At 49.7% G+C, this 12,981-nt stretch overlaps 1 protein-coding gene across 1 annotated transcript; it reads right to left on the bottom strand.

The window, feature by feature from the left end:
• Positions 1-4,266: 4,266 nt before the first annotated feature.
• Positions 4,267-11,368, bottom strand: LOC102746633 (intersectin-1-like). The gene is made up of 4 exons (XM_031018615.2): positions 10,990-11,368; positions 7,999-8,116; positions 6,168-6,359; positions 4,267-5,785 (listed from the first exon to the last, which is right to left on the bottom strand). Coding segments are annotated over exons 1-4 (525 nt in total). The 5' UTR covers positions 11,203-11,368; the 3' UTR covers positions 4,267-5,783.
• Positions 11,369-12,981: the final 1,613 nt, after the last annotated feature.

Below are 12,981 nucleotides of genomic sequence, written 5' to 3'. Positions count from 1 at the left end.
GCACACACACGCACACACACACTTCAAGCAACAACCCACAGGGAGCATCTCTACACACACACACTTCATGGAACAATCCACAGGGAGCATCTCTGCACACACACACACCACCACCACCACTTTCTTGGCGGGGCCTGGAGTGCGACGAGTGGACCCAGTGTGCCTGCGTGTGAGTCACAGGGACCAAGAGGGGAAGGGACAGCACAAGACGAAGAAGGGGACACCAGGGGAATCGAGTTGTTCAACTCTGACTGAGAATGGGCTCCTTGATGAGAAAGGGCAGATAGAGCACCTCCCCCCCCAACTCACTCAGCAGAAACCACGTGAAGAGGAGGACCTGCCCAACTTTAAAAAATGAGGGGCTGAGTCAAAGGAAGGGACACTTCCTCTTTCGAGGCTTGCACCATCACTCTGACCCTCGGGGCCCTGCAGGTGTGGGGACGGCAGCTGTCGGCCGCGGCCAGAATCTTCTACAGCATGATGTGTCTGCTTTCAGACTGCACCCCGACCTCACCGTCCCACCCAGTGTTACCAAGCTAAAGACAGAGGCATTTAAGTCCCCTGGAAATCACTGTCCCCGTCGGTGTCTGCACGTGCGCGCGTGCACACACACACACACACACAATCTGTGGACAGCTTAAAACAATAACCTGGTAGCTCCTGAGAGGTCGTGTGCTTAACCCCACATCGCCCTGATATAGTCTTATAGTGGATTCTCACTTTTTATAAATAAAATCTTTACGGATTTTTTTGTGAATCAAGTCCTATCACTTAAAAATGCCTGCGAAGGGGCACCTGGGTGGCTCAGCTCAGGTCAGGATCTCAGGGTCCTGGGATCGAGCCCCGCGTCAGGCTCCCTGCTCAGCGGGGAGCCTGCTTCTCCCTTTCCCTCTGCCTCTCCCCCTGCTCGGGCTCTCACGCTCTCACTCTCTCACATAAATAAATGAAATCTTTAAAAAAAAAAATGCCTGGGGAGTGTTCAATTTAAAGGATCAAACTTTCTCCCGAGAGATAATGGAATAGCTACACACCAGGAAACATTCTGGAAATCTGGTTTTTCGTGAGTGGAGTTTGCTTAAAGAAAGGCCCAAGAGAACTCTGGTTGACGTGAAACAGTCACATAAAGCTACGATGAACTTTGACCTTATTATGTTCCCCTATCCCACCAGATCCAAAATATCAGACATTTCGAAGAAGATGCTTTTTTTTTTTTTCTTTCCCTGTGCATTTTAGGACTGCTAGCAGTCAATGTAGTTCCCATAAAAATTCTCTTGGGTATTTTTGGAACTAAAAAGAATGAATAGGATTAACTTATAAATTTGCTAGAAGAAAAAAAATGAATATTCACTCTCAGAAAGAATTTTCAGGTGGCCAGGAAGCAGAGCTGTGATTGGGCAGGCCCGTCCGCAGCTGTGATCTGGGTGGGTGCCTCCCTACACCCCATTTCGGGGGTAGACCCGGCCGGGACGAAGATTGCCACATGCTGACATCCCCCATCCTTAGCCTTCTTCGTAGACCAGATGAGCAAGACCCCAGGAGCAACCTCCTTGCAAGGACACCATTGGTTTTGGGAAGCTCACAGCTAAAGGGAAGGAACTGCAGATACACCCTGGTGTCCTCTCTGGGGGTGACGTGGTGCACCACGAACAGAACCCCAGTGCTTCCTTCTTGTTCATTCATTGCTCAACCCACTCATCCAAACAATATTTCTGAGAACCTAACCTACTCTATGCCAAGGTGATTGTATATTGTATTGAGCAACAGGAATTGCTGTTTTATGGGTGAGAAAACAGGAGTACTGGCGATTTCATACGCGTCAACCTACTGTTTAGAGGGTTTTCTTACACTGGTATTACCAGGTTTTTTTTTCTCTTCAGATGGGATCAAAGAAGGCGTAGAGAGCCCGGTCACCATCTGCTCCGGGAGTCTGGATCTGCCCGATTCCCTTCCAGAAACGGGGCAGACACCAGTTTCCACCATAGGTGTAATGGTGTAATATTTGTTTACTTTACAAAGGAATGAATCCTTGTTTTATTTTAATTTATTTTTTTAAGATTTTATTTATTTATATAGCGAGAGAGGGAACCCAAGCAGGGGGAGTGGGAGAGGGAGAAGCAGGCTTCCCGCCGAGCAGGGAGCCCGATGCGGGGCTCGATCCCAGGACCCTAGGATCATGACCTGAGCCGAAGGCAGACGCTTAACCAACCGAGCCACCCAGGCGCCCCTGAATCCTTGCTTTAGATCAGCTTCTCCCAGACACCCTTTTGTGCAGAGGGGGTCTGGGATATGGCCCATTGGCCACCACTCTGTTCCTACAGCTCCTGGGGCCCTGCTCTGCGGTGTGGATAGGCAGCTGGCCTTAGGAAGGCAACTTAAAACCGCAAGAGAAAGGTGGTCTCATCTGTGCTCTCCTCGTCCACATGCCACTGTACTGAACATTCACTCACATGACAAATCAACACCAACTATGAAATTAAAAGGATTTAAGGACCAGTTATTTTTAACAAACAACTCAAAAAAAAAAAATCTGACATCTTTAAACTCTGGGGCCAAAGGAGATACCCGGCATGACTTCGCTAATTTAATTAAAAGATGCTTTCCCTCTCTTTTATCCAACAAATTTTTGTTAACCAGATTCTCTGAGAACAGGATTTATACCAAATTGCACCGTTTGGGGAATAGCCAAGAATAAGATCAATTGTAAAATATAGAACCAAGATTCTGGGATATTTTTTATGCTACAGATACAGCGCAGCAACTTATTAAATGATTACGTTTACTCAACAGTAGTTACTGGAACGAACTCAGCCGCCAGCAACGAGGCAACCTTTTGGGCCGTGAACAACCAGGTGAACTCTAACCTCTCAACCTCGGTACTGGGGACATCTGGAGCCAAATAATCCTCTGGTGTCTGGGGCGCCACTCTGCGTCCTAGCACAGATAACAGCACCCCCCGCCTCCATCCGCCAGATACCAGCAGCATTCCCCCTGGGTGAGAAGCGCTGGGTCGGACGGATCCCCTCTGATCAAATGCAAACTGAATGATTTGTGAGGGGAAAGAGCAGTGTCCTGGGGAACAATGTATGTCAGCTCTGCCAACCAGCAAGAAGCCTACAGAATGATCGACAGAGAGGGATTGTGGAGAGAGCTCCCACCTTGACAGTGAGTCACTTCCAGCCAAACTCAAGGCTGGAGAAGCAACATTGGCTTACATGGGTGAAGGGGTCCTGGGCAAGAGATGGGACTCGCTGCCTTGATCCTTGCTCCACAAGTGAGGGGCGGGAGGAAGTTGGAGACGGAGATTTCTCCACCCACCTCTTGACCTTTGTATGTCCTGACATCTGTGCCCAGAAGAGCCATCTCTCTTCCCGGATGCATCTGGCCCCTACTGCTTATAGGTCTCAGCTTAAGTATCACTTCCTCCCAGAGGGGTTCTCTGCCCCTCTCCCTGCTGCCGCCCTCCCTGCCCCATCTGCTCTGGGCGTCCTTGCATCCATTCCTCCGGCACAGAACTTAGCACCTGACCACACTCACCCCCCCACGTGTTTACACGGACTGTGGTAGTTTGGTTTCTGCTTGTTCTTCCCATTAGAACACGGACTCCAAGAAGACAGGGACCCTGTCTCTACTGAGAACCCAGTGGGGCACCTCCCCCCCCAATTATTTGCTGAGCTGATGAAGGAAATCACTCAACTGAATGGCTCACAATTGGCCTCAAGCGCGGGATCATCATCACAAAGAGTTCCGTCACCGTGTACACTGGTTTGTTTCCGCTAAGATGACCAGACTGGCGTGTGCGGGGCAGAAACGGATGGGGACAGCAGTATGGAAGGCGTGAAAGTTCCCATCCCCACCCACACGTTCTGTTGACTGTTCGACAGACCGAGATTACGATCCATCTTTCGGAACAATGTTTTGTGCCCCGAGTCCCCTCACACACCTTGTCAAGGGGTCAATGACACATGCCGAAAGCCCGAGGAGACAGCCACATCCACTGCGTGGCCGTTCTAGTCTTCAAAACCCATCTTGTAAGGGGCAATCCTCTACTCCTTGATCGAGGCTGGGGGGGGGGGGCGGGTAGCAAGGCGAGAGAGAGGGAGGGCCCTTCAGAGAAGACTCAGTGAGGAGCGGAATGGGGTCTGAATCTCCAAGCCCGAGCATCCTAAGGGACCCGCAGGGCCGCTGGCCCCCTGCTGACATCTAGTCTGCCTGGCCCCCCGTCACCACAGCCAGGTTCCAACACCAAAACACAGAGACATTTCCATCTAACTTTTATATGAAGAATTTAATTATCTATACACGTCACTAATTCAAAAGGGCGTATTACAGTTGTTAAAGCCGCAGGTTTATATATTTATATATCTTACATTCAAATCCATGAAAACACTGAAGGGCGAGGGGAGGAGGCGGAGTGCCGGCCCCTGCGCCCGGGACTGGAGGAGGGCCTCACAACGCACCCCCCAGCACAGGTAGCTGCTCCCGAGGGAGATGTGACTGCAGGTTACAAAGGCATCAGTGGAAACTGGGAGACTGGGCTCGAGGCTTCCCCTACCCGGTCTCCTGTGCTGTCAGCAACGGGCATTTTTATTGAGAGCTTCCAACTAGTGTTTAAAAAAGACACACACGGCTTCAGCTAGCACGCGTCGGACACATACACAGACCAGGAGCTCCGTTTCATTATTAAGCTGCAGACATCCCACAGTCTAGTTAAAAAATGTAAACATTGGAAATTAATCGCAGGGAGGCTTCTATACATTCTTTCTTGTCAAGAAAATGACTTGTTCGAAATAGGTCATTCCATGAAAAGGAACTGCGGTAAAAACTTCACGTAACAGAGACCGAGAAGAGATTGTGGGTATTGTGGATCGTCACCACCGCAACGGTGTCATCTACTGCTTTTATGGTATGAAAACACGCCAAATTAAAAACCCAAAACAGAAAACACCAACTCCACCAGATAAATCTGAGACCGAACAAAAACGCAGGTGCTTTCTCACGGGGCTACAGGGTCACTGTGCAAAATCCAATTAATGCAATGTGATTAGCGCATCGTACAAGGTAGTAGCTTTTGCCATGGGGAAGAACTAATTTCTTAGGTACAGGATGTATTATTACATGCTCAGCAAGATACATCTGATACACACAAACAAGCACAAAACACCTTCTGTTTAATTGGGGTCATTCTACACGTCTTTAAAAACAGATATACTGAATTCCTCTGTACGTCTACAGCAGGGGGGAAGCCCAAACTACACAATTTAGTTGGTAACACTGGACAAAATGAAAAAAAAAATACATCAAGTCTCAGATTTATGGACATTTGGAACATTTCTTTAATAGCACATGCAGCATTCCTTGATAGTGGGTCTTTTTGCAAAACGGAAATAGCAAAGGAGTAATTTATTGATTTTTATTAAAAGGCTAAAATATATTTTTTAAAAAAAACACTTTTAAAACTATTGAAAGCACCTGTGTGCAAAGGTGGGGGGACATCAATTTGAGTCACTAGGAAAGCCACAAAAGGACCCACTACCCTGTGTATTTTTTGTAAGGTTCGCTTCTATCTCTGTAAGTAATAGCTTGACATTGTCATCACATGCAACTAAAGTAAAATGAGGTAAACTGCTCTGCAGTGAGTTCTTCTACTCAGAAGGCAGTAGGTGATCATGCTGGAAGTCACATGATCAAGGCTGCATCTCCCATCATCCCTCTGGGCAGTGATATGGGATAGTGGGTCTCTTTGAGGACTTTCAAGCCTGAGGGGGGGATGGACAACATATGATTCCTAGAAAAAGGAGGAAAACAACACATAAGCAAAACAAAACAATGAGCAAAATTCAAGCTAGGAAAATGAGTCAGGCATGTCAACAGCATGGTGCCAAATGATTTAAAAAAAGGAAAAAAAAAAAAAGGAAAAAAGTGGGGAGGGGAGGGAGGGGTCATGCTACAGAAGGAGTGAAAATAAAACAAAACAAAACCAAAAAAACCAAAAACAACCCCACAAGACAAAGTCTTGCATTACAGAAGGTCTTCAAAGAGACTGTCGTGAATGCAGCAATGGTCTGGCTTTCCGCTCTGCAACCAAAGCTCAGCCAAATCGGAGCAATGCCGCGTGTGACCGTGAGAAACCAGAGGGGAGAGGCAGGGCTGCCGCCAGGAGCACTTACATTGCTGGCTTGGGTCCGTGTCCGCCGTCAGCTTCACGTAGTTGGAGGGGAAGAGCCCCACCTGGCCGTTGACTTCTCCTCTCCACCAGTCGGGGTCGTCCTTGTTGAGGACGTTGATGATCTGGCCCTTGCTGAAGGCCAGTTCGTCGTCGTTCTGGGCGCTGTAGTCGTACACGCCGATCACCTGGCACACTGCGGGAGACAGGGCCGGGTGAGGGCCGCGGGGCGCGCACAAGGGGTTGGTGTGGGCTCCCGGCCCCCCCACTCCCGCGCGGGACCGCCGCTCTCCGCGGACGGGACGCGGTTAAGCGGGTCAGCTCTCAGGGGCTTTGCAAAACGTGAGGGCATAAAAACCAAGGCGACAGCAGAATCTCACACTAACTCTGTAGCTGGCGTGATACCTTCCTCTTTCTCGTGTTTACACGGCAGCACAAAATCTCCGCTGATGACTGAATGCGTTCGGAACCGCTTCTGAGAGAGCGGAGGGACGCGCCCCTGGAATGCTGACCGCACAGGACGGCGGTGCATCCTGGGGACTCAACCACACTGCTCTGCCTCCTTCTTTCTCCCCTCCCCCCACCTTTTTTTAAAAAGTGGGAGGTAATTAATCAGCTGACCCGCCCCCCCCAAAATCCAAATCTTACTGAAAAGCAGAATCAGTGTTTTCTTCTGCTACGATCTTTGTGGCTCAAAATCTGGTCTCAAAGGAAGAAATCGCCCCGCTCATGAACGATTCTTCCTCTTCTCGCTTTCCCTCAAACCTGTGGGAGGTTGAACTGCTTTTGTTTCCCGGCCTGAGCACACTTTCCAGAAGTCCGCACAGTTAGGTTGGGCCGCTCATTAATCTTCCTCAACCAGGCTATCTACGGGTTTAGGTTCTGCAAGTTAACTGAATCACTTTGGCAAATTATTTCTTTGGGTTTCAACCAACCTGATGAAGGGGCTCCCGCCAGGCCTCCCCGAGGGAGAGGGGGTCCAGCTGGCCCCACCCCCTCCGCCCACGGCAGGCCACAGCGCAGGCAGAGAGGCCCAGCTGGGGCTGGGAACAGTCCCACTTTGCCAATCCCTGCATTTCTTGCGAAGGCTGCCAAGTTTTCATCGTATTTCACTGGGCATGAATAGCACAGACACAACCGAAAATTCTGCATTTTCCAGAAATGCCACCCAAGGACTGGTGGCTTGAAGACCTGAGGGCAGATTCCTGCTCCCCTAACCTCGCCCATCTCAAATATTACCAAAGCATCTAATTTGGTCTCCTCGGTCAGAAAATAGCCAACAGGCTCAGCCGCGGGGCCCTCTGTTCTTTTGAGTCCTTTAGGGGAACGTGTGCAACATCCTGTCCATTAAGCGAAGCCCCCTCTGTTCACAGGAAATGTCACGGGGCAGTTATTTTAGTCTTCAGTGAGCAGCACATTACAACCAACAGACCCCCGTGGCCTCCAGCTCCATCTCCTGACCTATTTAGACCCCAGCCATTTATATTTAGTAGTCCCTTTTTGTCCCCTCACCCCCTAGCCCAAATCCCAATTTAAATAGCTGGAAGGAAATCAAGAAAAAAATCTGGCTTTAATGCCATAGCATTCATGACTCCTTTAAGGAAGAGAGTTCCAACAAGGGCTCTGTTGTACCCAGAACAGCAAAGCTGCTTAGATACTTGGTCCTTTTGAAAAACATATTCCATATCACATTAGTCGGGGATCGGTCCCAGCAAGTACAAGAAGTGTTTCCAGCAGATGCGAGAACCACTCTGAGACACTCCATGAGGAAACCAAGTGGAGGGACTACAGTGACCCGCGGACCATTTTCCAAGGAGAGATCGTATGCTGCCTACCTGCTGGGAACGCCGTCGGCTTCGGGGGCTCTGTTGGAGTGATTTTGCTTGTCCCGGGGCTTAAAAGTTTTACGTAATTAGCGGGGAACCAGCCTATCTGGCGCTTCTTCCCACGTGCCTAGTAAGACAACAATGACATCAAAATGCTTAAAAGGGTCATGATCGTTCAGGAGACAGCCTACTTTGCAACAGACAGCACCTATAGGTTTACGTAAAACTGCAAACCATCTGGTATGAACAGCAGAATCTCTGAGTTCCTGTATTTCACAACGAAAACACTGCAGCTAAAATTCAAACCGAGGCAGTCATTGGAATGAGTCTGCAGGGGCTGGGCTGGGTGGATCCCAATTTGGTGGCACGTATGTCCAGCAGAGAGCGCCCACTCACGTGGCGCTGGCTCTCGCATGTGACTTTCAGGGGATGCAGAAATGACAGCGAATGCCAACATTACGTATGGATTTGAGGATAATAGTGACGATGCTGATAATAAAATACTATTAATAATAGCAGGTAACACTTCTCGGGTGCTTTTGATGAGTTAGGGCCTGCGCTGAGCATCCCACGTGCATTTACCTGCACACTTATGGAGGGAGAATACTATGACTATTCCCGTTTCCCAGATCAAGAAAGTGAGGCCCAGAAGGTCCAGTGACCGCTTCCGGGTCACAAGCCAATTAGTGGTAAGCCAAGAGTCACACTCACGTCTGCGCTCTTCTTATGGGTAACACGAGATGCCATGCATGTAGCATATACAGGACATGGGGGGTCTAAACCTGACCTTGTTTTCAAGGGGGGTGAGCTGAGACCTGCGATTCTATGAGGTGGAAGGGTCTAGCTGGGAATCATGGGAAGCGCTACGAGCAGCCAACTATGCCAACGGGAGAAGTCAAATGGTTCATACATGCATGCGCACACACACACACACACACAGTAGTTCCAGAAGCAAGACTCTGGTAAAAACAGTTGCCTTTGGGACGCCTGGGTGGCTCAGTCGTTAAGCCTCTGCCTTCAGCTCAGGTCATGATTCCAGGGTCCTGGCACTGAGCCCCGCATTGGGCTCCTTGCTCCGCGGGAAGCCTGCTTCTCCCTCTCCCACTCCCCCTGCTTGTGTTCCCTCTCTCACTGTGTCTCCCTCTGTCAAATAAATAAAAAATCTTTAAAAAAACAAAAACAAAAACAAACAGTTGCCTTCGAGGACAGGGGTGGGAGGGAGACCTTTTCATATCCCCCTTTGCTCACTTTTGAATTTTAAACCCTCGGACTATATTCCCTATCCCCCAAATAAGAAAATAAAACCAAAAGAAAAGAAAACTTCCTCTACCTTAACTCTGCCCTCCCACCTGCCAAATCACGGAGAAGGATCCATCTGGGTTACTTTTAGAACACGGATCAAGTTTCCCTTTCCTTGTGGTCTGATAGACTTCGTGTCCTTGGCTGAAGGACTAAAGCTTTTATTTTTACATGAATCTGCCCATGACTGCAGCCTCTCATTTGCAAGTCCCCACGTGTTCGTCTACCCAGTAGGCCGCCATATGGCTTGCAATGACTCCGCCATGCCCCCACGCCTGCACTTTCACAAGGGCAGAACACGGAGCTCACTGGCAATGTCTTTGCTTGTGTGTCCACAATGAGAGAGCCCCTGGTTAGGGCACCAGATGCCCTCCGGCGCCTGGCAATTCACCCACTTTCTTGGGGATTGCGACAACTGTTCAAAACTCTCTTTTGAGGGAAGCCCGAGTGGCTCAGTCGTTAAGCGTCTGCCTTCGGCTCAGGTCATGATCCCAGGGTCCTGGGATCGAGCCCCGCATGGGGCTCCCTGCTCGGCGGGAAGCCTGCTTCTCCCTCTCCCACTCCCCCTGCTTGTGTTCCCTCTCTTGCTGTCTCTCTGTCAAATAAATAAATAAAATCTTTAAAATTTTGAGCAAGGTGCTAGGAGGGTGAGGACAAAAAAATACGGTTACCGCCTTCAAAAAGCTGATAACCTGCATGCAGACGTAAGAAATATGGGTGAAAAGCTAGTAATATCAGCCTCACTATTAAACACCATGAGTGGGGTGGGCACTGGGACGACCACAGCTCAGGGGAGGGGTGGGAGAGCGCCATTCAATGAGGCTCCAGAGTCTGGGGAGGGTTTGTCTTCAAGCGAGAGCAAATCACCAAAAGCGATGAAGCTGGAGCGGAGATGTCACGGACGGCAGCTCAGACTAGCGAGCTCGTGGCTGGGAAGGGGGATCTGTGGGCAGCCTCAGGGAGTGTCAGCACAGCAGGACCAAGAGGAAGTGGGTCCCAGGTGCCCAGATGGGCAGATTCCTGAGCCCGGCAGGTGAATGTGGTCAGCCCTGCTGGACAGGTGTTATGGCTGCCCAAGACAAGCTGAATCTCCAACTACACTCTAGAATGTGCGGTCCATTCTGGCCAAGACACATTCTCTAGTCTTTTATTTTTTAACTAACTGCCCCACATGCACAGAGAGGTACTTATTCTTCAGCTCACCACAATAGCAATCTTCCCCTCCTTGACCAAGGTTTGCCTCGACAAAATGGCCAAATGAGGACACGGGGACACACACACACACACACCCCGCGCGGGAACTAAGCATACTGTGATGCACAGATGTGGCTTCCGTACCACACATTATAATGAACGATGGCAAGCTCGGCTTCCATAATGTCATGACACGTGAGGAGGACCCTGCGGGCACCCCTCATCGTGACTTCTCACTCTCCCAACACTCACTCTCAGACTTCAGGAGTCAAGCAAATCTGGATTCATCTTTCAGGGACTCCTTAGCTCTCACAGCTCTGGTACAGGCTGCCCGAAGCTTAGAAAGCAAACACATGGACTCAGATGATGGGGCATCTCTTGATAGCCAAGCACAGGACGAGGTGGTGTGGGGCTGTGCTGTACTTTGCAAGGACATCATAGCCCTTTGGAAATTTTACACATTGAAATCTGGACAGAGAATTTTAAACAAACGGAAAGGACACTCACTTGCAGCTCTCCTTCCCACCAACCGCCTGGGTTCTTTTTTCGGATCAAAATCAGCTGACCAGGGGCCAGAGTCAGCTGCTCGGGACCTGTGGCAGCATAATAGGCAATAACCTGCGCGATTTCTGGAAAACAAGACCAAACATCGCGGCGCGGTGTTACGGTCAGGAGGAGAAATCCTAGAAGATGCAGCCACCTCCCGGGTTCACAGATCATCAGCACCAAAGCCAATGCCCTGGGCTGCTTTTCTGCTCAATGAATGAAGACAGCTCACTCAGTGGCCCCCGTTCCACGACCTACGATCCAGAGGTGGCATTCAAGGGCTCGGCTGAACTTTTGGTTCTGCTCTAGGACCTCCTCATCACCCCTCAGAACTTCTTTACCAAACTTCCCTCCACGAACCCCATTCTTGCCCCCCAGTTCCCACACCTTCTGTCCCAGCCCCTCCCACAATTGCTGCAAACGCCCTGCTGCCCACAGCGGGGGCCTCGTTCCTCCACACCCCGCCCTCCGCCCCGCAGTGCGAGCACCCAGTACACTCACGGGTGGGTACGTGAATAAAGGAACTCAAGTGGAGCTTCCCCCCCTGACAAGGAAGTAGAAAGAGGAATTCTATTTTCTCCAGAAACTTTTGGGAGCATGGCGCTAGCTGATTTAGACGTTGTAGCTTTAGACGCTCAGCCTCACCCACATGGCCATTTTCTCTGTGGCTCACATTTTGAGAGGGATCCTTGAATATCAGGTGGGAATCATGTCAATGCATGTTTACTTTTACTTCAAGTTAAAAAAAAGAATTGGGAGTTAAGAGAATTTTAGGCAAAAACAGTTCAGCACAGGGGAAAAAAAAAAAACCACATAAACAGTTCTGTATTTTCCCTAAATGTTAAAAATCTCATGGGAAAAATTCCAGCAGTACCACAGACCAGACTCTGAAAAGTACATTTCTACTGGCAGAGGAGGTCGAGTACGAAAAAACAAAATCCCTCTCTGACTGAATTCTGGCATTTCTGCAGTGACTGCTTTCGGAACTTCTAGAAGCAATATGGAACAAACTGTTCTGCTCCTCCACACTCTCCCCCCATCCTAACAGATCTTGAAAGAAAGAAGGAATGAGGGAAAGCAAGTAAGAAAGAAAAGAGGTAAAAAGACCCCCCTGTCTTCTGACGGTACTTCCTCCTGCTCAAAAAGCACATTAGCAACCCCCTCTGACCCTGTTCTGCCATCGGCCGCCGGCCACCAAGCCCGGCGCACCAGGCTGTCAGGGGGCAGGCCCGGCCCTGCCAGATGCTTTGGGCTGACCAGGCGAAGCAAGAAAGAGGCCAGCTTACATACACCTCGGCCCCACTGAGAGTCCTCGCTGGGAAATCTGTGCTGGGGGTAAGAATTCTCCCCTCACACGCCAAGGACTAGCTCTAGATTCCAAGAGTTTCTGGTGTGGAGAGAGTCCAAATGAGTGTCCTATTTGGCCTCAGATTTTCCTGCTCCTCAAAGGACCTGGCATGCACAGCCAGCAATCTGCCCCCAGCATTCATTTCTGTTTTTTGTGTGCCTGAGGAGCTCTCTGGTTTCAGTACAAAGTTAAGCCCATCTGGACCCTTTGGAATGACAATTCAAAATGTAAAACACTCACAATTAAAACAGAGATGGGGACCCAGGTGTTCCAGTGTCTGGAGGCTGACTAAAATCCTATGACAACCCGAGAACCCACTTTTCCTTGTCAGGTAAGCCCATCTGGAGCTGAGCACCAGACCCAGAAACACCAGACCCCCCTGGGAGCCTGCCAGGGATGCCCCATCTACATCTCCTCCAGACACAATAGCAAAAATGCTCAAATGACCTAGAGGTGGAGGACATGCCATACAAATCTTATTGTTTCACATCTGCTTCTTTCCCCTCGCGTTCATGGTACTATTTGTAGAACACGTGATTTTGTTTCCATTAACTACAGCACTGAATTCAGAGGGATGACTGTAATTTCGTACCTTCAGTGTGTAC

The sequence above is a fragment of the Leptonychotes weddellii genome, unplaced genomic scaffold (genome assembly GCF_054177405.1).
Source record: "Leptonychotes weddellii isolate Sample4059 unplaced genomic scaffold, ASM5417740v2 HiC_scaffold_2288, whole genome shotgun sequence".
NCBI lineage: Eukaryota > Metazoa > Chordata > Mammalia > Carnivora > Phocidae > Leptonychotes > Leptonychotes weddellii.
Note: the sequence above shows the minus strand (reverse complement) of the source record. Positions and strands in the feature narration are given on the sequence as shown.